The sequence below is a fragment of the Phocoena phocoena genome, chromosome 13 (assembly GCF_963924675.1).
Source record: "Phocoena phocoena chromosome 13, mPhoPho1.1, whole genome shotgun sequence".
Taxonomy (NCBI): Eukaryota; Metazoa; Chordata; class Mammalia; order Artiodactyla; family Phocoenidae; genus Phocoena; species Phocoena phocoena.
The window spans coordinates 68,462,765-68,486,274 of NC_089231.1; the positions used below are offsets into that span (position 1 = coordinate 68,462,765).

General features: G+C 46.9%; 1 protein-coding gene across 1 annotated transcript in view; it reads right to left on the reverse strand.

Moving 5' to 3' along the window:
• Window positions 1-23,510, reverse strand: part of ZNRF3 (zinc and ring finger 3) — a 145,582-nt gene that overhangs the window by 32,390 nt on the left and 89,682 nt on the right. The window contains exon 2 of the mRNA XM_065889508.1: window positions 21,672-21,797. Coding sequence (XP_065745580.1) covers window positions 21,672-21,797 — 126 coding nt within the window. The remainder of the gene's footprint in view (window positions 1-21,671; window positions 21,798-23,510) is intronic.

Genomic DNA, 23,510 nt, shown 5'->3' on the forward strand with positions numbered 1-23,510 from the left:
TAAAAACTTAGTTGTCTTTTTATTTCTGGATCTACCCGTTTCCCAATGACTTTAAGTAGTTTCTACAAGCCCCAATGCGAGGTTGGAACAGGGCCAGTTGCTGGCACCACTGGCATCATCTTGCCAGGCGGCGGCCGAGCTGCAGCGGCCTAACCACAGGCATGGCGCGGGAAGACAGACGTCCTGGGGTTCCCTGAAACCTCACTTCAGACAGTCTGAGCAAGCTGAGGGCTTGTGGGAAACAGACACAGTGGACACGTCCCTCTGGCACATGACAACCAGGAATGGGTGGCAGCGCTGGGCTCCTCCCCAGTCGGGGGCGTGGACTGTTGGTCAGGAATCTGTCTGTCCTGTTACACATGCACAAGTAGAAGAAGAACTGCCATCTGTAGGCTCAGCTTCTAATTCAAAGGACATAACTAACGGGCAAAGAGGAGCTGGGGTGGCCTAGAAAGAGCAGGTCTGAAGTTACCTCAGGACCTGGACAGAGCCAGGAGGTGGCTGTGGGTAAGTCTCCTCCCCGAGACTCAGTGTATTCATCTTAAAGGTGGGTATCAACTGGCTCCCGGAGTTGTGAACACCAGAGGACACTCTATCTGGACAGAGTGCAGCCCAGGGCTCAGCACGGAACTCAGGAGAAGCGTGCTTCACACATTTGACTCCAAAAAGTGTAATTTCCCCTTATGAACTTTTAAAGTCACTCAGGCACAAGCACCCAGTGAACTTAACGATGAATAAGGTAACAGCCCTCAATTGTGCATAAAACGCTCAGGCACACAAAGTTCTCACACGCCCTTCCCACACTTACCAACATGAAGGACGAAGGGTGCCTCAAAGATCAGCTGGGAAAAGGCACATCGCTTGTGCTCATGGTAATTATCTAGAATTGTCTAAAATTGATTCTATCATTTACCAACATCCTTATACTTTGGGCCCAGAGAACATTGCTCATTTGCCTTTTTAGGACAAAAGAGTAAAAATAAGAGAGATCATCTGTTCTAGCCCCTGAGGGTTCCTGGGCAAGTCAATGATGTACCCACAACAAAACAAAACAGGTGTATGTGGATTCTCTACACACGCGATACTTCCGGATAATCAAGAACTAAGAGGTGATCAGTCTGAAAGGAGCATAGCCCCTCTACTTCATGGCCAAGATCAAGAAGCATAGACTCATGTGCAAGGCTGAAGACATAAGAGGGTCCCACCACCCAGTGCCAATTCGACCTTGGCCTTGGCACCTCAGAGCTGCAGTTCCCCTCACTGCTTTGCATTTTGTTCTCACTGTTCTCCTTCGGGACTTAAGAAACTTCACTTGCAGTCTAAGCGTGGATTTGAGCATCTCATGGGGCGGGGGCACAGCCCGGGATCCAACTTGGCCAACAGCTTCAAACGACTGGCCAATCCAGGTGACCCAGCTCTTGGCCCAGACCGAGCTCTTTGTTTTGGGTTAGGCTGGTGGTGGGGTCCCCCGGCTGCGGTGGGCCCACATTGTCAGCTTGTTGCTTCTTTCCCAAAAGAGGATCTTGTTACAAAGAGAAGCTGGAAATTTCTTTGCACACAAGCAGAGACATGGCGGCCCTGCAAAGGCCCCAGGGTAAGGATTAAAGAAAAACAAAATAGAAACCCTTCCATCTCTAATTAGGGTCTTCATTTGCCAAAGTGCCATTCCCCAACAGGAGAATTTACATTCAGGCCGTTGCTTGGAGTTACTTGGAAAACGTCTCCCAGCAGGTTGGTTCCTCGGTTCAGGGTCCTTTGAGCCAACAGTTTCTGGTTACTTGGAGGAGAGCTGCCTGCATATTGTTTTAACTGGCCTGGCTTCTGCAGCCAGCTTAGCTGTGTGAACAATCTCCCATTCAGAATCCAAAGATAAAAGCACAGTTTGGTTGAAAAATCTTTTTTTCTTTTTTAAACTTGGGAATTATAGGTTTTGGAACTGGCACTACTTCTCTCATACACAAGAGTGTTTCCCCCCACCCCCCGCCTTGGTTCTCTGCCAGCAAAGGCTGCATCCTGGAGCCCGGCCAGCCGCCAGCCCCCACTTCCTCGCCATTCACACCATGGGGCTGGTGGCAGCTGGCCACGGACGCGGACAGGAGCTCCCCATTTGCAAGGGGTCAACCACAGAATAGTGCAGCCAGCTTGCTGGACCCCTGTGGCCAGCCTAGGAACAGCCTTGGAACCTTCTGTGCAGTTCCGTATCATTCTTTGTATCCACAACAGCACATCTTCCAACATGTCGAGTCCCTGAGAGCCTGGCCCAGGAAGTAAAATTTCTCTTCCTTTCTGGAATTCTCAGGACAACAGTAAATTCTAAACCAAGACTGAGTAGTAAGATATGCTTGTATAACTTTCTATGTGTAAGAAAATGTTAGCTGATGATGAATTAAGGAGCAAGTGCAAAAGAGAGAGAAGAGACAACAAAAGCACAGGCCACAAAAGGAAAAAAAAAACTGGAAATCTGGATTTCAACTCAATTAAAAAATGGGCAATGGACTTGAACAGTCCTTCTCCAAAGCAGATATACAAATAGCCAATAAGCACATGAAAAAATGCTCAGCATCACTAATCATTAGGAAAATGCAAGTCAAAATCACAGTGAAAAACCACCTCACACCTCTTAAGATGACTATTCTACAAAACAAAACAGAATACAAGAAGTGTTGATGGGATGTGGAAAAATTGAACCCTTGTACATTACTGGCGGGAATGCAAAATGGTGCAACTGTTGCAGAAAATGGAATTACCGTATGACCCAGCAATTCCACTTCTGGGTATATACCCAAAAGAACCAAAAGTAGGGTCTTAAAAAGACATTTGTATTCATAGTAACATTATTCACAATACCCAAAAGATGGAAACAACCCAAATGTCCATCGAGGGATGAATGCATAAACAAACATGGTGTATACATACAGTGGGATATTACGCAGCCATAAAAAGGAAGGAAATTCTGATACGTGCTACAGCATGGATGAACCTTAAAGACATTATGCTAAGTAAAAAGCACATAAAAGGACAAATATTATATGATTCCACTTACATGAGGCACCTGGAGTAGTCAAATTCATAGAGACAAAAAGTAGAATGGTGGCTGCCAGGGGTTGGGGAGAGGGATGAATGCAAAGTTAGTATTTAACGGGTACCGAGTTTCAACTGTAGAAAATGAGAAAGTTCTGGAGATGGATGGTGGTGATGGTGGCACAAAATGTGAATGCACTTAATGCCACAGAATTGCACACTTGAAAATGCCTAAAATGGTAACTTTACATTATGTATATATTGAACCACGATTTAGAGAGAGAGAGAGAGAGAGAGAAAATTCAGGGTAAAAAGAATTAGCGTCACAGGGAAGGGAAATTAGAGCCCTGTTTGTGTTTTACGTTGGCCGGGCAGGTTCTACCAAGCACCACTTTAGTTCAATCATGTAAAACTTCTCTGGGATTTTACATTTTAAGGCCTCTGATACGTTGTTTTATTCCTCTCTTTTACTTAAATTGCCACAGAATAGCAATTTACAGCAACATCATAGAAATGTCCAAACTGGGAATCTATTTCTAGGCCTAATCACATCCTGGTTCCCTCTGCTGGGACCACGTGCCCCTCCCCTCCACTGTGTGTTCCTCTTTTGCACACCTCTTGATACACTCCCTGGATATGCCTTCCCTACCAAGGGGATCTCCTGTCTACTAAAACCACACGGCCGGGTCAAGCTGCTCTTTCTGACCCACCCTGGGACACACCAACTACACACCAGCAGGCTACTCCTGCTGGCCCCACTCCTGGCATTTCCTCCTGCATCCCTTTCTTACCCCAAACCCACCCATTCTTGAAGGTTCGGTTTCACCTCTTCTGTGAAGCCTTCCCTTGCTAACATACCACAGACCCAGAAAGACTTTTAAGAGAAAGCAATGTATAAGCAAAGACCTGGAGAAGTCTGTCCTAATTTTCTCCCCATGACGGCCTTGCAGTGCCCAGAGGGTGGTTGGAGCCCTGTGGACACCCCGAAGCTACCTCTGTAGATCAAGGGACCATGGCAACCAGGGCAAAGGAGTATGTGGGAAGCTGTAGTTCTGAGCCATCAGGTAAATTTAACATCCTGTACACATCCGCATCTTAAATGACAAACTCTGGCCCAATAACTGAATAAACCTCGGTAACAAAAAAGATTAATTGGCTCCCTATACTATCACAGCCACAGAACTTGGACAAACAATAGAACTGAATTGGAGAATCAATTTCGAGCGGTGAGAGACACCCAATTCTCTTAATCCTTCTATTAAAGGTGCCAACAAGGATAGTTGTTAGCATAACTGGTGAAAAACCAATAACCTTCTTCTGAAGAACTGCTAAATTCAAGTCAAGAGCCATCATCAATGCACTCTCCACCTGCCATCCCACGCCCATCCCATTTAGTTCTGTCCTGAGAACACACAGAAAGAAAACGGTGCTCATTCATTCAGCCTTGAAGTACTACGCCCAAGTTAGGCCTGACACTGGGGAGAAAGGAAAGACAGAAAAACCCAAAAGTTTCAAGTGAATCAAGAACCCTAACCTCTCTTTCCTAGTTTCTTCAAGACACGTGCCTGACACCTAAAAGGGCCAAAGTAAATCACACCACCATTAATTTCTGCATGTCGAGGTAGATAAAGAATCTCGAGAGAGTTGGCTCAGAACCTGGAATGAGGGAAGCCATCACTTCCAGGAGCATGCACTCGGGTGAACAGCTATCCCTGGACCCCATGACCACGGCCAGACTCTGAACAGCTCAAGGTCTCCAACTCCCACTAGTAAGAATACAGTTTGGAGCATGTACTCAGCCCACCAAACAGGACATGGTGATGATGACATTTTTTAATACACAGAACTTGTGCCATCCTTGCATGTCCTTCCTCATCATCTGAGTGTGCAAACGAGAGAAGTACCATTTCAGATAGTTTTGTGAAAAGGAAAGAGATACAGTTTTTATAGAAGGGGCAAATGAGCAAAAGAAAAAGAGGAGGTACGATCAAAATATTACAAAAGGTAAAGATAGGTAGCAAATTAACAGCTGGAGAAACATCCAATTTCCCACACATGCTCTAGCTCAGGAAGCTCAAGGCAGAAATTAACATCTTGGGCCGCAAGGGAGGGGGGCAGGCTTGACATTTGAAAGGTGAGCTCTCAGAGGACATTCACCTTTTACTTCCAGCATCACTGTACAGCAGCCCTCCCAGATGGTTAACACTGATTCTGTCTCTCCAAACAATGTGAGAGGCTCCACTCCTCTGCATTATTCAACAAACAAGCAAAGATGAAAGTCAAACCTGGAGGTGAGGGGTAGGGTGACTGCTCTGGCATCCGTGGTCCTGGAGGAGTGAGCAGATACCCTCCTCACCCTGGCTCTGGGGACAGGAAGCCAGGGTCACCTGCCTTGACTCCATTCTCTGCTGACCCCAAAGGCTAACGGAGAAAGTCCCACATGGCCTGCCAGTCCCATGACCTTCCTCAGTCCAAGCCTCCTCTTCCTTCCCCTCTCTTATCCCCAATGAGGCCACCTCTCTTCCAGTTATAAGGGGCTTAGGCTTTGTTCTTTCCTTCAACTTCAGAAAGGCTCCCAAAGGCTCACCACCTGTAATCTCTACATCCCATCCAAATCTAGCAGGAGCACGCAAGACGGGCGTACACATGCACTCGCCTGCCCTGTGCACATCCACACGCTCTGCTGAGGGTATTTCTGCGAGGCTGCACAGCCTCACTCGGCAGAGGCAAGGTTCTCCTCCTGGCAAGCGAGGGTCAGAGGCCTGGCTCGGAGGAGCTGCTTATTGTGTGGCCGCCTGGGGCGGGCAGCTCAAGCACCGGGAGGGGAAAGGTTCCCTTTGAAGCACATGGCGCTGAGCGCTTCCCAGTGACCATGGAAACAGGCGCAGTGGGTTCCCAGCCTGAGAACCAGGGAGAGCAGCCATGATTCAAACACAAAACACACACTGGGTCTGAAAAGCAGAGACAGGAGGGGCTGGGGTGAGGGGCAGGCGGCTGAGCTGGCAGGAACTGAGCGGCTCCCTGGTAGGAAAATCTGGCCAGTGAAGCCAAGCAGGTTCACAGGGTTTCCTTTTCATTCCCGAGGCTTTCTTCTCGCTCCCGTCACTGCCCCTCGGGTCCTATTCAGCACCTCATCAGATCAGTAGAGCCGGGCCTTTGGCTGGCCTGCTGGCGGCGGGGCCTGGAACCGGGAGGGAGGTGATCAAAGGGGCCGCTGGTGCAGCCACCACCCTCCTCCCGCCAGCCCTCCCGCCCTCCTCAGATGAGGCCCTGCCAAGGTGATCCAGTGGAAGCCACTGGGGGAGGGCAAGGAAGAGAGGGAGTTTTCACGTCTGCCGTTCTGTTAGAAGAGACACAAAGCACAGCTTGAATGGAGGAGACATGCCACTAGCAGGTCAGAGCAACCTCCTTCTGGGATGTCTCTGCTCTTAAACCAGGAGACCCAGAAGCCACCTAGACTGATGCAATTGGGATGCACGTGGATGCCCAGCCCCGCTAAGACATGCTACTTCCGGGTCCTCTTTCATAGCTGTCCACCTCCTAACCCTCGAGATGGATGAAGTTACACTGAAAAAGTTATCTCAGATGCTATGCCCCGTCTCTTCAGCGTTCCAATTTAAAAGGGGAGAAAAAGCTATCGGGGATTTTTTCAGCAAGGAAGAGGAAGCTATGCGATTAGAATCTGTTAAGGAGGAAAGATCTCTCCCTTACTGATAAGTATCTTTCCTCTCGGGATCAAAGTCCAACAGCGTCCTACTGGGCACAGGGCCAGGGACAGTGAGAGAAGCGAGCCCACTTCTCGGCCAGGCCTTTTCGCCACTGCCGAGCAGGGTAGGCTCTGGCCCTGACCAGCAGCTCTTGAGGAAGGCAGTGTTTGGACAGGCCTGTAATTTGAAAAGCCCATGAGGTGCGTTCTCCCTTGCTTACCTTTGTTGGGCTGCCAAAATATTTACTTGACTTCTTAACTCTAAATCTCTGAAACACACCTGCATTGCCTAAAACAGGCAATTTTCTTATTTTCTCTCATTCATAGAGGAGAGCCCAACCTAAGCAGAGATGACAATAGCACAGAGGGATAAAGAGGGTGAGGGCCTGGTAAGAGATGCAGCTTTACAGAATACCACCTTCTTAACATAATACAGGGCTTAAGAGATGGGTGTATACTGCATTTGTCTTTTTTTTTGGTGGTGATGGGGGTTCGTTTGCAGGGCAGTGTGGATAGCTGAAAGCAATTCTCCAAGTAATCCTCTTGCGAAACAAACTGACTCTACTTTGACCTTTAGGGAAGAGTCCACTTCCATGTCAAGTAAACATTCTGTGTGGTAGCCAGTTGCATCCAGTCTCCTATCTATCGGGATCGATGGGTGGATCAATCTATCCATCTTAACATAATCATGATATAAAAGCTAACCGCACTGTAATATAGCAGAGGAACTCAAGACTACATAACAGGAAAACTGGGGTGCTTGAACAACAGACAGTATTTGCAGGGTCTTAGATGAATTTCAGATGCTATAAATGACACAGAAATAACTACAAAAACTTTTCTCCCTTTTCTCGGTGCTTCTGGCCCCATGAGAAAGAACTTGGGAAAAGTCTCAGGTCTAGCAGGCATGAAGTCACTGCACCACCAGCTCCTCTGCCATGTGTGCCCGTCTATCAGCTCCCATTTCTGCAGGGCGCTTTCTGATTGCCAAGGCTGAGTGAAGTCAGGCCTTCCAGACAGGTTGTGGGTTATGGCTAGAACTCAATGGAAGGTCCCTGCACTGCCTGTTGGTGCTGCTCTTAGGAGCACAGCATCCTGGTCGATGACCCTCAACCCTGAAGACTGTACCTACACTCTCTTCTGAGAACAGGGGTGTGGCCATCAGTTAGGGGGAATTATTTTCACAGTCTGGTGGCTCATCAGTAAACCTCTGAGAGAAAAATTATTTTAGAAACATTTCAAGATCTTGAGTGTTCTAAAATGGGACCTTTGAGCTATTGTCTTTTCAAAGGCATTATTAGCACAGCAGAGGTGGGAGCCTTACTGACAGCTGTCACTCGCCTACGTCCTTTCTGTAGCATTTCAGATTTGGCTCTTCTTTTCTCTTTATTTTGATAGACTGTCTTGTCTTCCCTACTTAAACCTGACAGGATATAACCTTAAACCCTAAAGAAATCGGGTCCCTAACTCTGGTCAGCAGGAGTACCCATATTCATGGGCATTTGCTGGGATTCTAGGAAGTGGCAGGCCAGTCTCTTCCAAAACTATCATTAGCTAAAAAAAGGAGAAGGCTGGGCAGTAGCTCTGCTGCCTTTCCATATATTTAACCCAGCCATTCAGCTACTGAGCTGGAACTGAAGGAGTCCTCACCACTGCATGCCCCGTGCTGGACCAGCCACCTGCCATAGGATACGTGGAGACTGTAGTGGCTCAGATCACCCCGGTGAAATCAAGGGATCTGGAGAGCAGCTCAAGGCAAGGACTGGCGATGAAGAGAGACCAGTGCTTCCTGGCCCTCTGTTAGCTTTAAGCTTCTGGAAAGAAAGAGAATAAATTCTTTATTACAAATCCCAGAAGGGCTTTAAATATACGACCATGTAAAATACCACACTAAAGATGACTAGTGGGTCTCAGTGAAAGAATGAGCTTTCCATCCTGTGATAAACCACAATGGAAAAGAATATGAAAAAGAATATATATATGTATAACTCAATCACTTTGCTGTACAAAAGAAATTGACACAACATTGTAAATCAACTACACTTCAATAAAATTAAAAAGAATGAGCTTTCCAATGGTTTCTTAGGCATGACACCAAAAGAAAACAGATCAACTGAACTTTGCTGAAATTTAAATTTTTATGCTTCAAAGGACACTAGCAACAAAGTGAAAGAAACCCCATAGAATAGGAGAAAATATTTGCAAATCATGTGTCTGATAAGGGACATGTATCTAGGATACATAAAGAACACTTACAACTCAATAATAAAGAGATAAATTATCAATTAAAAAATGGGCAAAGGATCTGAAGAGATATTTCGCCAAAGAAGATATACAACCCTTCAATAAGCTCATGGAAAAGATGTTCAACATCATTAGCCATCAGGGAAATGCAAATCAAAACCACAATGAGATACCACTTCATACCCACTAGGATGGCTGTAATCAAAAAGACAGATAATAACAAGTGTTGGCTAGGATGTGGAGAAATCATACACTGCTGGCAGTAATGCAGAATGTGTGGCCACTTTGGAAAACAGTCTGGCAGTTCCTCAGAGGTTAAACAGTTACCATATGACCCAGCAATTCCACTCTTAGTTATTTATCCAAGAGAACTGAAAACCTATACCTACACAAAATCATGTACACAGGGACTTCCCTGGTGGTCCCGTGGTAAAGAATCTGCCTTACAATGCAGGGGACACGGGTTCGATCCCTGGTCAGGGAACTAAGATCCCACATGCCGTGGGGCAACTAAGCCCACACACCACAACTACTGAGCTCGTGCACCTCAACTAGAGAGCCCACACACCACAACTACAGGGCCCATGTGCCCCGGAGTCTGTGCACCACAACTAGAGAAGAGAAAACCCACATGCCACAACTAGAGAGAAGCCTGTGCGCCACAATGAAGAGCCCGTGCACCTCAGCGAATGTCCCGCATGCTGCCACAAATGTCCCGCATGCTGCAACTAAGACCTGATGCAGCCAAAAATAAATAAAATAAATAATAAATAAATCTTAAAAAAGAAATCATGTACACAAATGTTCACAGATTATTCTTAGTAACCAAAATGTCCATCAACTGATAAACAAGCAATAAACACACAATGAACTATTATTTGGCAATAAGAAGAAATGATGTACTGCTGACTGCTGCTTGCTGCAACACGGATGAACCCTGAAGACATAATGGTAAACAAAAAGAAACAAATACAAAAGACCACATTCTGCATGACTCCATTTATACGGAATGTCCAGGATGGAAGGGAGATGACGGCTCAGCGGTAAGGGGTTTCTTTTTGGGTTGATGGAAATGTTCAGACATCTGATAAGGGACTTGTATCTAATAATATTTAAAGAACATGAAAATACTAAAATTGATTGTGGTGGTAGTTGCACAATTCTATGAATATACTAAAAACCACTGGACACTTAGAGAAAAAGAAGCCTTCATGTGGGAACAATCTTATCAGTCATTTCTGTTCTATTTCTGTATAGAGTCCAATCATCTATTTCTTGAACAGAAATGGGTAGAAAAGTTTTGGTGGTGAAACAATCTTGGGTAACCGAAAGTTGAAATAGGCTTAGTAGTTGGTTTTAACCACAGTATACATTTCCTAATAAAAATTTTGTGTGCGTGCTGGAATGGAGTGAAACTTGAATATGGCAATTACAATAATGAACAGATTCTGAAAGCAGCTCCCCATGCTGACAGAGTTGGGGCAGGGTTATGATATACTCACTAAGTGGGAGAGGATGAGGATTAACTAGGATTCCCTGCTGTAAAGAATACCACAGGCATTTGCTTTGTTGATTTACTGATGGATTAATTCTTTTAAATGTGTTCGCAAGCATATTTCACTTAACTCTGGGACTGTGTTCTAAAACAACAAAAATTAAAACAGTGTGGTATTGGCCCAAAAAGGGATACAGAACTTGACAGTAGATAACACAGGATGTGATTCTGTTACAGAATTCAGTAGAACAGAATATATTTTTTAAAAGGAGGAAGATACATAAAATGAAGGCAATGACAACTCTGAGAGAGAGAGATTCTACTTAGCCACTCCCTGATATTACACATCAAAATAAATTTTGAGTGATTTAAAGGTGTAATATATTAAAACCAGTGATCACAGAAAATGTAGAAAAGGCAAAAATGATTCTAAGCTTTTAGCTTAGAAAAGGGAGGGAAGAAAATAATTAAGTTTAAAAGCAATAGAAGAAATCATGAAGGAGTGATGACTATGTAAAATTTTAAACTTCTGCATGCCAAGAGAGCTAAAACAAAAAAAAAATTAGTAAACAAAAAGGGCTAGTTTAAAAATATTCCAAAATGACAAGGAATTAATACATTGCTATAAAAAAAAAAACCTACATTAAGATCCACACATAAACGAGCAAGGGACCAGAATAGACAATTCACAAGAGAGGAAATTTAATTAGTAGATGGAAAAATGCTTGGCGCTTAATACTTGCTAATAATCAAAGAAATGTGAATGAAAACAATGAAGTACTATCTTTATCTTTCAAACTAGTAAAGAAACATTAATGATAACAGTCAATGTTAGCATTGTTTCTGTGGAAAATGGGGCAAGGTAAACTGAGGGAACTTTCCTGAGAAGCAATTTGTAACTGTTTGCACCAAGAATCATTTAAAAAATGTTCATATCCTTTGATCTATAATCTCCTCCTGGAATATTACCATGAGAGAATAATTCAAAGAGGAAAAAAACCCCCAAAAGCCCATCTTACATAAATAAAGCTTTCAGTTTGGTTTCTTTGTAAGGATTAAAAATAAAACAGAAGCAATCTAATTACTGAACCCTGGGGGAATGGTCAACTACATCACAGTATGTTCTATTGTCATGTTATGCAACCAATAAAATGATAGGTTATGAAGATAATAGCAAACTGGTAAAATGACTAGCATATGTTATTAAGTTTGAAAAGGCAGAACAGATGTTCATACCTTCATAATAATTACGTTAAAAATCAGACTTGGGTTCCCTGGAAGACAGGAAGGAAATAAACCAAGATTGACAGTACATGTGTTAAAGGAGCAAAATTAAAGTTGGGTTTTCTCCTTCTATTTTTAAATTCTCCATAATTAATTGTTTCATGCAACAAGTATCTACCGAGTGCCCACTATATGTATGAGGCACTGTTCCTGGCCCTAGGAATATGAGAATTACACACTTAAAAAAAAGAAAAAAAAGACAAAGGGACCAGAAAATTTGTTAGTTACAGAAACAGTAAAATAAGTTAATGCTATAAATTTTGGGTATACCTTTAAAATTAGGGGTTAAGATTAGGGGTTATAAAAATGTTAAGATTCTAGGGCTTCCCTGGTGGCGCAGTGGTTGAGAGTCCGCCTGCCGATGCAGGGGACATGGGTTCATGCCCCGGTCTGGGAAGATCCCACATGCTGCGGAGCGGCTGGGCCCGTGAGCCATGGCCGCTGAGCCTGCGCGTCCGGAGCCTGTGCTCCGCAACGGGAGAGGCCACAAAAGTGAGAGGCCCGCACACCGCAAAAAAAAAAAAAGTTAAGATTCTAGCAACTGAAACCCTAAAAAAAAAGAAAAAACACTAAGAAAATAACTCATTTAAAAAAACCAATCTACTATGCTTACAAATAGATGAAAAAGAAAGCTTTTGAAGCTAAACGCTTTAAAATTTGATTAAGAGCAAGCCAAGGTAACAAAAGTTCCTTGCATATTCCACATTCTTTTCTCTGAGGTTAAGTTAAAAGTTGATACATTTGTAAACATCTATCAGCAACCTGGTAAGGTGTAATAGTGAAGGCTGAGGGCTTTACACATGCCAAGAAACAGCCAAAGTTCTTCAGGCTGACTAGAATTTTATTGCATCCAGCAGTGCATAGAACTACTGGAATGTGTTGATACTCTTTTATTATTTTTATAACTAGCAAAAATGATGCAGAATTTAAAGGATTTCAGTATCCCAAATGTTTAGACTGCCTCGAACTTAAAACAGCACAGAAAGTATTAGAACACACAGCCCAAGGTCTGATTTGGAAAATAAGATCACCAAAGCTGAATGCTACCTTTTATCAAATGAAATATGGTGCTTTCTGTAAGGGGAACAAACACGAAAGACAGAGGACGAGGCAAAGAAGTGGCTTTTGTCCACAGTCTGAGAAGGTCTTGTGACCAAGGTTAGCAGACAAGATCTGGCCAGGGGCTTCCCTGGTGGTGCAGTGGTTGAGAGTCTGCCTGCTGATGCAGGGGACACGGGTTCGTGCCCCGGTCCGGGAAGATCCCACATGCCGCGGAGCGGCTGGGCCCGTGAGCCATGGCCACTGAGCCTGCGTGTCCGGAGCCTGTACTCCGCAACGGGAGAGGCCACAACAGTGAGAGGCCCGCGTACCGCAAAAAAAAAAAAAAAAAGAAAAAAAAAAGATCTGGCCAGTATTCCCGTTCCTCCACGTCTTCACCCAATGGGTCTCTCCACCCAGGTTGGGCACCCAGGCGCCCTCCTGCACAGGTGCATCTCAAGTGCCCTAGACTGTGAGCTGGTCAAACCTCGTGCACAGGTTCTCCACGTAGATTGGTAACCAGTTACATGAAGTCACTGTCAAGACGGGCCCCCACCAAATCTGAAATGCCCCTGGACATGGCCAGAAACGCACTCGAGGGACAGCCCGCTGCTGCTTATTTGGGTTAATTCACTCACACAGCCAGGTGCGTGCAAGACCCCTCTCTCTGAGAACAGTGAGCAGATGGGACTTTGGGGCTTATCTCCAGGTATAAGAGATTCAGGTCACCTGACTTGGGACTGGTACTATACATATTATCATGACTTAATATGTTAGGTTTTAACTTCGGTTATTATTCAAAATGGCCTCTCAAAAGTCGACAAGGTCATCAGCTGTTTTTGATGGTTTTTCTGCTGGCTCGTCACACCAGTCCTAGTCTTCTAGGACAGCCTCATTTGTGGCCCCTGCTCTATTGATAGCCTGGCTCAATCAGAGGGGACAATGGCCAGAAGGAGTGTTGTGAGCCAGGCTTCCCCCAGGCTGGGGAGATGGCCATCAGCCTGTGCTCCTTGGGTTGGCAGAAACATTATTTGTTCTGTTCACTCACTCTATCTTCAAAACTCCCTTAAGTCTTTCAGAGGATTTCAAATAATGGTTTCAGTTAGCCTTTTAGAGCTGAAAATGTCTCAGACCTAGTTTAAGAAAAAAAAAAAAGTCTTGTTCTTAATATAGCCTTTTAACCAAGAGGTTCCTGGAAGATTTAGGCATAGAAGAAAAGCATCAGATTAAAAGTCTGTGACTTTCAAATCAGACACATGACCTTAGAAAAAAAGTAGGAGTCCCCAAGTTTTTCCTTTTTCCATTCATATCATGTCAATCTTTTCCTCCTGATCTGATTTCTTTCACTAAGTTCCTTTCTTGCTTTCCTTTTTAACCAAAGATGGGAGGTATTTACCCAAGTACTCCTTAAAATAAACCTGAAGAGCCTTCCAAACTTCCTCTCCAACCAGAAACCCACCTCACCTCAGGAGTATGTTTAGAGAAGGGAGGAAATTGATATTTATTGAGTATTCACACACTCCGAGAACTCGATACACATCATTTTTTTAATTGTCACAACTATCTTTACAGAGGGCAATATGGAGAAACAAAGACTAAGAGAGGTTAACTGGACTAAAGTGAGGAGCGCAGAGGACCGCAGGGAGCCCAGATCGTGAAGCCACGCAGCATAGTTGCAAACCGTGCTCCCTGTACTCCTCACGTGGAAACACAAACGTGCTCTAACACTGCTCGTGCACTTCAACAAACACACCACAGGACACCATGAACCTGTCTCTGTACTGGAGGCCAGCAGGGCAGAGAAGCAAAGGATGAAGGAAGAAGTGGAATTTAAGGTCTTCTTAGGGAGAGAAAACGTGTCACAGAAAGACAGGAATTCTCAATGGTGACACTACTGACATTGGGGCCAGAATGTTCTTTGTTGTAGGGGGGCTGGCCTATGCCTTGTAGGGTGATGAGCAGCAGCCCCACCCCCATCCTCGCCTGGATATTTTTGTCTGAAAACCAAAAATGTCTCCAGATATTGCCAAATGTCCCCTGGGGCAGTGTGTGTGTGTGTGTGTGTGTGTGTGTGTGTGTGTGTGCGCGCGCACATGGGCGCACACTGTGTACGCCCCCAGTTGAGAACCGCTGCAATAAGATGCCTCGGGTAACATGCTCTGGGAAGGTGTGACACAGGTAAGGGTCCCAAGCACAGGTGCTCCCAAGGATACCACGGCAATGAGTTGTGGGTAGTCACAGTACCCTGAGCTCAGGTATGTGGCAAATATCACACTCACTTCCCTGCCTCAAGAGGCCAATGCCTGTGATGGGGGCAGCTGCTCTGAGACCCTGCTCCAGTCAGCCACCACCTTCCTTTCAAGTCAGACCCTAAGATTTTAGTCCCACCATTGCTCTTGAGACAAAGCGGGGAATCTCATTCTCAGGAGCGCTAGGCTGGGCTCGGCCTAAGGGCCGGGGCACCCAATACTGCAGGAAACACCCATCTGTGACCAAACTCTGAACGAGAAGGGCACGACGAGCCCCCTGCCCCCTCCACCGCCCATCTCCAGAACTTTTCCACCTCCTCCCGAAACTCTGTCCCCGTTAAACTCTAATTCCTCATTCTCCCCTTCCCGCAGCCCTGGCAACCACCACTCTATTTTCTGTCTCTAAGGATCTGACTACTTAAGTAACAACACTGTGAGTGCTGAAAGAAACTGAAGGATAATAAGGGAGGGAAGGAGGGAGGGAGGGAGAGAGGATGTGCACCAAGAGCTGCTAATTTGTGTTTCCAGCCACACGTGAACCTGACACACACTCTCCCTGAGGTGCCTCGAGGTTCCTGTCTCCTGAGGTAGAAATGGGCAGAGGGGTTCAGGAACCATCCCAGGTCACATGGATTAAAGGGTTGGAACTGGGGTTTAAATTCAGGTTAGTTTGATGACTAAACCCCAGTCTTAACCATTATGTGTTCCCTCTCCTCCCAACCATCCTGAAAATATTAAATTCCTTTGATTCTGTTTTCTGCCTTGTGGTCACTTTGGTCACTAAGGTCTTTGTTCTCTTTGAAGAAGTTACCTAGACACTCCGAGGGCTGGATGTGGGTCGGTGGAGTGAACGCAAGGGTTCAGTTCTCCACTGACCATCCCCCCACCCACCACCGGGTTTCACGCTGCTCATCAGAAGAGCCAGGACTGCCGAGCCGCTCCCATGCCTCACAGGCACAGTGGTTTCCGGCGGTGTCCACCTGCCGTGCGCTCGGCCAGGCTGCTGCTGCAGGTGGAAACTGGAGAGGCGAGATGAAGAGCCGGGAAATCTGAAGGTGAACACGAGGTGTCCTTGGCAACGTCACAGGCTGGAGCCTCACTGAAGTGTTCAAGAGACTTGACGTCTGGGCCCATTTAGCTCCAGAAGCACCCACCAGCAGAGTAACCTGACCCTCCCCTCTCCCACCAGCCTAGACACACTGCCAAATGAACATCCCCACAACCTTCAGTGGCTCCCAGCTTCCTGGGGGATGAAGATGAAACTCCTTCATCCGAAACCCTCTTCCTGCCCCAGCAACTTTCAATGCCCCCTGAGGAACTTGCTCCCGTTCTTCCCGCCCTCTTCCTGGAGATTATGTGCCCGCCTCAGAGCCCCAACCCCTCCGGCCCTGGGGACGTGCTTCTCCTCACTCACAAGCACTGTCTGTGCCAGCGACTGGCCCTCGGTTCAGGGCAAGAGGAGGTGACTCTTGCCAGCACACAGGAACCAGAGCAGGCCCTTCCAACTGGCGCCTCTCTGACCGACCTGGGATAAACTGAGGCCATCGCCCAGCGGCTTGTGAGTGCACATGTGATTGGGTGACTGAGGGAGCTGCTTGGGGACGGTAGCCCAGCACTGCCCCCACCAGCTTCCTTCTGGAAGGCACACCTTCCACCCACGCCGCACACACGGCTGGGCAGTCGCAGTATACTCCCAGCCCCGGATGACAGCTGACCAGACTACAGGTGAGCACCTGATCCAAGATGGGCCACTAAATCCCTTTTCTGGAATCCTTTAGACTTGAAATCAAGAGCGACAGGCCAAGGGATATTGGGGTGCTGTCCCCGACCAAGGAGGTGGGGGGGTGGGGAATAACGCAGATTCCCAGAAGACCTAAGCCCTGTGGTCGGCGGTTCCAGAGGAGCAGCAGCGCCCCCATCACAGGCTCCCTGACGACACACTCAGGCGCTTCCAGAGCAGATTCCCCTTTCGGCTCAACACAGCTCAAGCACAGTTTCTATTCACCAACAGTCCTTGCCCAGCCAGTGACTACTGAAACGCATCCGATTTTTATCTAGAAAAACCGGCAAAGGCAAAAGGAGGCAGGAGGAAGAAACCAGCGCTGATGCGGCGGCGTGACAGTCCTGATCTCAGATCTCGGCTCAGCAATTGGGAGCCGTTGGATCTCAGGTTAGGTTGAGATCTCCTCATCGTAAGATGGGAATCTGGACACGGTCCCAGAGTTGGCCTGACAATGAGAGGAGACGCTGCTCGGAAAGCTCTCGGCATTTGGCAAGCACCCACCACACGAGGGCTGCTCTTACACTCTTTCCAGGTGTCCCCCGAGAGCCAGGCTCTGTGTTCAGGGCCCCTCGCAGTACCCCCAACACAGTGACAAGGGCAGCATGAGCCCCAAGAAGTGAAGTGACCTTCTCGAGGTCACTCAGCCAGAGCTGCATCTCTTTGACCTAAATCCCTTGTTTTTCTTGTCTTTCTACTAACTTTCTGCTGTCCTCCTAAGGACTGGCAAGAGCCAATTTCATGCCTGTTGTCCACCCTGCCCTTCAAAACCATCCCTACGAGTCCACTCCAGCGTGGGGTGTGAGGGAGGGAGGCTGGTTTTCTTCCACGATTGGTGAATCTGGGCCAGGCGGGCTGTGTTAGATCTGAGCACGTCTTGTGTGTTCCCTGCCACGAGGCTCTCCATGAGGTGGAAGAGTCATAAGAACCACGGCTATTAAAGTCGACCTTCCAATGTCTTACCAATCCCGTAAGATGCTTAAATAATAAATACTGTTTGAACCGAAGGGTTAAAATGCCTGGGGCATAAACACAGACTCCTCCACTTTGCGGATGGTTTAAGACCCTTACTTTCAATAGCAAGCTGCTCAGTAACGTCTATTATTTTCTGTTTCAATTTCCGAGGACGTAAACTGTTGCAGGTTAACAGAGACTTTCAAGGCCGCACCTAGAAATCCCAAAAAACTAGAATGTCAAGGGGAGATTTTTAATATGATACAGAAGTTCAAAATGTTAGACAATCAAGGAGCCCAGAACAGCCTCTTCACATGAAGTGGAAAAGAAGGGCCCAGAAAGCGGAAGGGATTTGCCCGGGGCCTGGCCTGGTGCCCTGGCCTGCTACGTTCCTGGGGAGCTCACCCCCACCCCAACTCTGCCCCCCCTAGCTGATCCGACTGTCTGCCCTGCCTCCTCCAGAATCAAAAAGATTATAAGGAGGGGATCATAAATCATTTTTCTCTCATGAGTTTATAGTGTTCCTTTTTTGGAGTTCAAAAGCACTCAGTAATAAACCGAGGTGATGAGTTTATGTCTTTCCCTTTTAAAATGAAACTTTATTTGAACTCCTGGAGAGGCATTTACGTTTTCTTAATTTAGGACATTCCTCTGTTATTTTCAACATTTCACCCCATGGCACTTTCTGTGGGCAGGTGGGTGATGGGGGTAGGTGATGGGGGAGGGAGAGGGGTCTGCGTCTGGCCCTCCCCCTTCTCCCTCAGGCTCCTCCAAACGCCTGACAGCATATCCCCCCGCCCCGCCCCGCGTCTATGGTTTTCAACATCTACACGGAGGAGTCCCTCCCCCACCCCCACGGGGACCTGGCTGTAGCGTCTTCCTTTTGTGCTTCTCTTAGCTGCCCACCTCCTTCTTGCCTTCACCACTAAGGGCAAAGAAAGGGTAGAAAACCATGCTGTGTGTCTGCAGGTGAGCAGGCCACCCGTGAGGACCACTTTGCTCTTCCTACCCTAGCCTCTTGCCACTGCACTTGGGGGCTCAGAAAGAAAGAAAACAGTTAGCGAAGTTAATAAAATTGAAGCTGAAAACAACTACACTTAAGAACAAGGTGAGAGAGCAGAGAGGGGAGAGGGGAGAGGGGAGAGGGGAGAGGGGAGAGGGGAGAGGGGAGAGGGGAGAGGGGAGAGGGGAGAGGGGAGAGGGGAGAGGGGAGAGGGGAGAGGGGAGAGGGGAGAGGGGAGAGGGGAGAGGGGAGAGGGGAGAGGGGAGAGGGGAGAGGGGAGAGGGGAGAGGGGAGAGGGGAGAGGGGAGAGGGGAGAGGGGAGAGGGGAGAGGGGAGAGGGGAGAGGGGAGAGGGGAGAGGGGAGAGGGGAGAGGGGAGAGGGGAGAGGGGAGAGGGGAGAGGGGAGAGGGGAGAGGGGAGAGGGGAGAGGGGAGAGATGCCTGACTCTTTGTACCTCCTGTACCAACCCAGGTTTTAAGCAAAAGCTAAACCGTCTTGCTTTGTCTGGCCCAAGCGCGTTGGCTCATGATTTTATTCAGGTGTTAAGCCAAATTTCAGTAATTAACCACATGCAAATGTGGCCTGGCCACCACCACAGCCTCTCCAAACAGAAACATGTTTCTCCCAACACGGAGAAACATGGAGTGGGGTGCTGCTTGTTAGCAGGTACAACCATGCGCTTAGCTCCTGGGCCCCTGCATTCAATAAATACTTGGTGAATGAATAAACTCAAGAAATACTTAATGAGGCAATATATGTCGAGGGTTTTTATTCCCTGTGGCTTCACAGGCCGGCAGGCCAAACCATACAGAACTCTTCAAGTCAAACCACTACATGGTTGTCCCAGGCGGAGGGGGAGCGAGCAGTTGGGTTCTCTGAGGGACTTCAACACCACTAGGCCATGGGAGAACATGGGGTGTCCCCGAGGGGCCCTGTTCCAACCCATTTACAGACGTGACAGACGCGTAGGTGGAGACCCACTGGAGTGGGGCAAACAAAACTAAGCTGAGCTGCTGAGCCCTGCGCAGCAGCAGCTTAAGTACAGGAGAAAATATTCTATTAGGAGAGTGCTACCTACAAGGAAAGCACTGCTCCTGATCTTTGGATGGAGCTGCATCTCTCCTAGGAAAACACTAACGTATTCTCAAGGGGCTCACTGCTCTCTGAGCATCATTAGGCAGCTCTGGCCAACTATTTAAACGATGAAGTATCGGGGCCTGGGCTGCCTAAAACACATTGATTCAACTTTGAGAATTATAAACCAAATAGGTAATAGTCCCTGTGGGTTTTTTTTTTTTTTCCTTCTCCTTCTATAAAAGGGCAGGGGAACTTGACAAGTGGTCGGAAGCTACTCAGAAGACAAGTGGGACACAAACATCACAGATTAGATCCATGAGGGTCTCCTGGGCCAAAAGTCTTTCAGGAGACACCGGCTGGGACAGCTTTGACTGTGGGAAAGGCTCCCTATATCAAAACCACCTCTTCTCTGGCCTGAATCTCCTCAAGAGGTCAGAACCAGGACTGTTTTCCCCCCAGCTGTCTCCCCATGATACTTAGAACAGCAGCTTCTGAGAATATAAAAAATTCCCAAGCAATAACACTACCCTTAGGATATACTACCTTTCCTCCAACCAAAATTCTAACAACTTTCTCCAAACCTTTCCCTTTAACAAAATGATCCAGTTTAAAACAGGTTGTTGGGACTTCCCTGGTGGCACAGTGGTTAAGAATCCACCTGCCAATGCAGGGGACACGGGTTCAAGCCCTGGTCCAGGAAGATCCCACATGTTGCGGTGCAACTAAGCCCGTGTGCCACAACTACTGAGCCCGCATGCTGCAACTACTGAAGCTCACGCCTAGAGCCGGTGCTCAGCAACAAAAGAAGCAACCACAGTGAGAAGCCCGCGCACCATAACGAAGAGCAGCTCCTGCTCACTGCAACTAGAGAAAGCCTGCGCGCGGCAACGAAGACCCAATGCAGCCAAAAATAAATAATTTAAAAAAAAACCAAAACAGGCTGTTACTGTCATGTTTTAAGATCATTGACAGATGGTTTTCCAAAGTAAATGTATTTCTGTCTTTTATCTTATACTGCAGCCAGAGGTAATGCTGACCCTCAAGGCTAAGAAAGTTTTTTTTTTTTAGTACTTCTAAACGGAATATCAATAGCCAATGGCAGTGAACATTTCTGGAGAGCTTTCTCTGCTAGACGTTTGTATCTCATCTCACCTGCTAACCATCCTATGAGGTAAGGTCTAATACAGGACCATAACTGCTATGTGCCATTCTGAAACTGAAAAAGCTCTACAACCCCAAAGTCTATTCAGAACTTACTTGGCAGCGAAACTTAATGGCCCTGAACTCATTTGGAGGCACAGCTGCCCTGAACTAACACGGGGCTATTTAGATTTTAGGTGTCCCACTTAATGTGTATATCCATGTAGTTTGCTACACAAATATGTTATGTGTTTGGTTCCTGAGGACGGCCCCACGTCTCCTGGGAGTTCCTTAATACAAAATATGTGCATCTTAATACCTTTCTAAATGCCCCAAATCTCAGAATTCTGAAATATCTGGCCCCAAGGGTGTAAGATAGGGATGGTGAATCTCTATTATCAACCCAGTTCACAGAGAAGAAACTGAGACTCCTCGAGGGGAAGTGACCTGCCCAAGGCCACACAGTGGGCAGGGTGGAGCCCACTCTGAGGCTGGCAGCTGCCATCAGAGTCCAAGCTTCTGGGTACCATGGGGGGCTGCTCCAAGCCATGACTTCAGCCAGGAAAGAGTGCCGTGCCAGCAAGGCTCTTCTCCGTAACCGGCTATTTGAGGAATTGGGGAAATAAGGGTGTGGAGAACACCAATCAAAACGGGAGCAATTCAGAGGGCCTCGTGCTTACCTTGCCGAGGACAGTAAGGCATGGTTTCGGGTCCAGTTCTGGTTGTTCCAGCTTCACCACTCCTACCCAGCCATATTCATACAAGTCCTCTTCATCATTGTTATTACACAGGCCCAGTGGGTGCATCTAGGAAACAAATGGAAAGAAAACTTCTGTAGGCAGGCTGCAGACCTGCTTGACTCCCGGTGTGCACGTCTCAGACTCAACAGTCAAAAACAACCTCAAAACTTAAAGTCATATGGGCGGGATGCATTTTTCAACCCATTGAGTGGATCCTATTTCAGTACAATGAGCTGAGCCCTGGGGAGAACACAATAGAGCCACTACAAATAGACTTCACAGATGCTTTCTCACTGCTTTGTAAGCAGTGGTCACCTAAGGTGGACACCACCCAATGGGATGTAGGAAAAGAGAGATAGCCTAACTCCCACATAAATCCCGGTCTAGATGGCTGTGAAATACCATAACATTCAGTGGCAGCTACAGAGGAGATGAGCTAGGTTAGCATCCAAAACTATTTGGCTTCCAGACCTTAACAACACATCTACTTCAACTGATGCAAGAGGACCTCGAAACACATTCAGGAATTTATGGAGAAACCATTAGACATACAGCGGAATCACCAGGATAATTAACAGGCTGTTTAAAGGCTACCCCTGGTTACTGGAAAACAGATGAAATTCTTTGAGGTTTCTTCAAAATTTGCAAAACACAAAATCAAAGATAGGTAGGAGAGCACTGTCAAATTTTTACTAGTAAAAGTGCACTTAGTGGAAGCCTGAACACAGAATGGTACTATGGCTTGCGCTCACAGTTCTAGTATTGAGTTTTATCAGACCCCAGAATCCCTAATAACCATCTGAGAAGAGGAAGTCCTTGTGGATAAACCTAAGCTACCGAGACGTGAAGGAGTCTAGCACAGTGCTAAACTCTTTAAATAGCTGGAAGAAATATGTCTTTAGAGTCATGGCATATTAGAGATACAAGAGACTGAAGAATCCACTGTGTTAGCCAGAATAATGGCCCATGAGACATCTATGTCCTAATCCCCAGAACCTGTGAATACGTTACCTTACAAGGCACCAGAAACTTTACAGACGTGATTAAGCTTGATATCCTGGATTACCTGGGTAAGCCCAATGTAACTGCAAAGGTCCTTACAAGGAAAAAAGGGAATCGTGGAAACAGAAGAGATGTGACCAGGGAAGCAGGGGTTGGAGCAATGTGCTCAGAAGATGGAGGTGGGAGCCATGAGCCAAGGAATGCAGGCGGCCCGCCTCCAGAAGCTGGAAAAGACAAGGATTCTCTCTAGACCCTCCACAAGGAACGTAGCCCTGCTGACCCATTTTTGACTTCTGACCTCCAGAACTATGAGAGATTAAGTTTGTGTTGCTTTAAGCCACTAAGTTTGTAGTAACTTGTTATAGTAGCAAATAGGAAACTAATACAGCCTCCTTATCCCCCACTCATTTTACGATGAGAAGTTCAAGATAAATAGCTTTTCCAAGACAACACAGCCAGCAAGTGGCTGCCCCCGGGGTGGCCTGGCCCTTGAATTCACAGTCCAGTACCTTCCAACTCCACTTGCTTAACTTTATTGTCCCTTCTTCTGAGAGCTGGTCACCTGACTGGGGAGAAAAGACTAAGAGGTACAAATCTCTGTAAAGAAAGGCTGCCTGCCAGCTCTGAACTGGGTGGTGTGGGAGTGTAATGTGAGTTTGGTGCAGGTGGCCAGAGTTGCAGCTGAGCCTTGAGCTGAGCTTCAAAGGGAGAGCTGGACGGGTCCGGGGCAGGGGAGAGGACAGGCGGCCATCCACGCCCGGGGACAAGGAGCTGAGG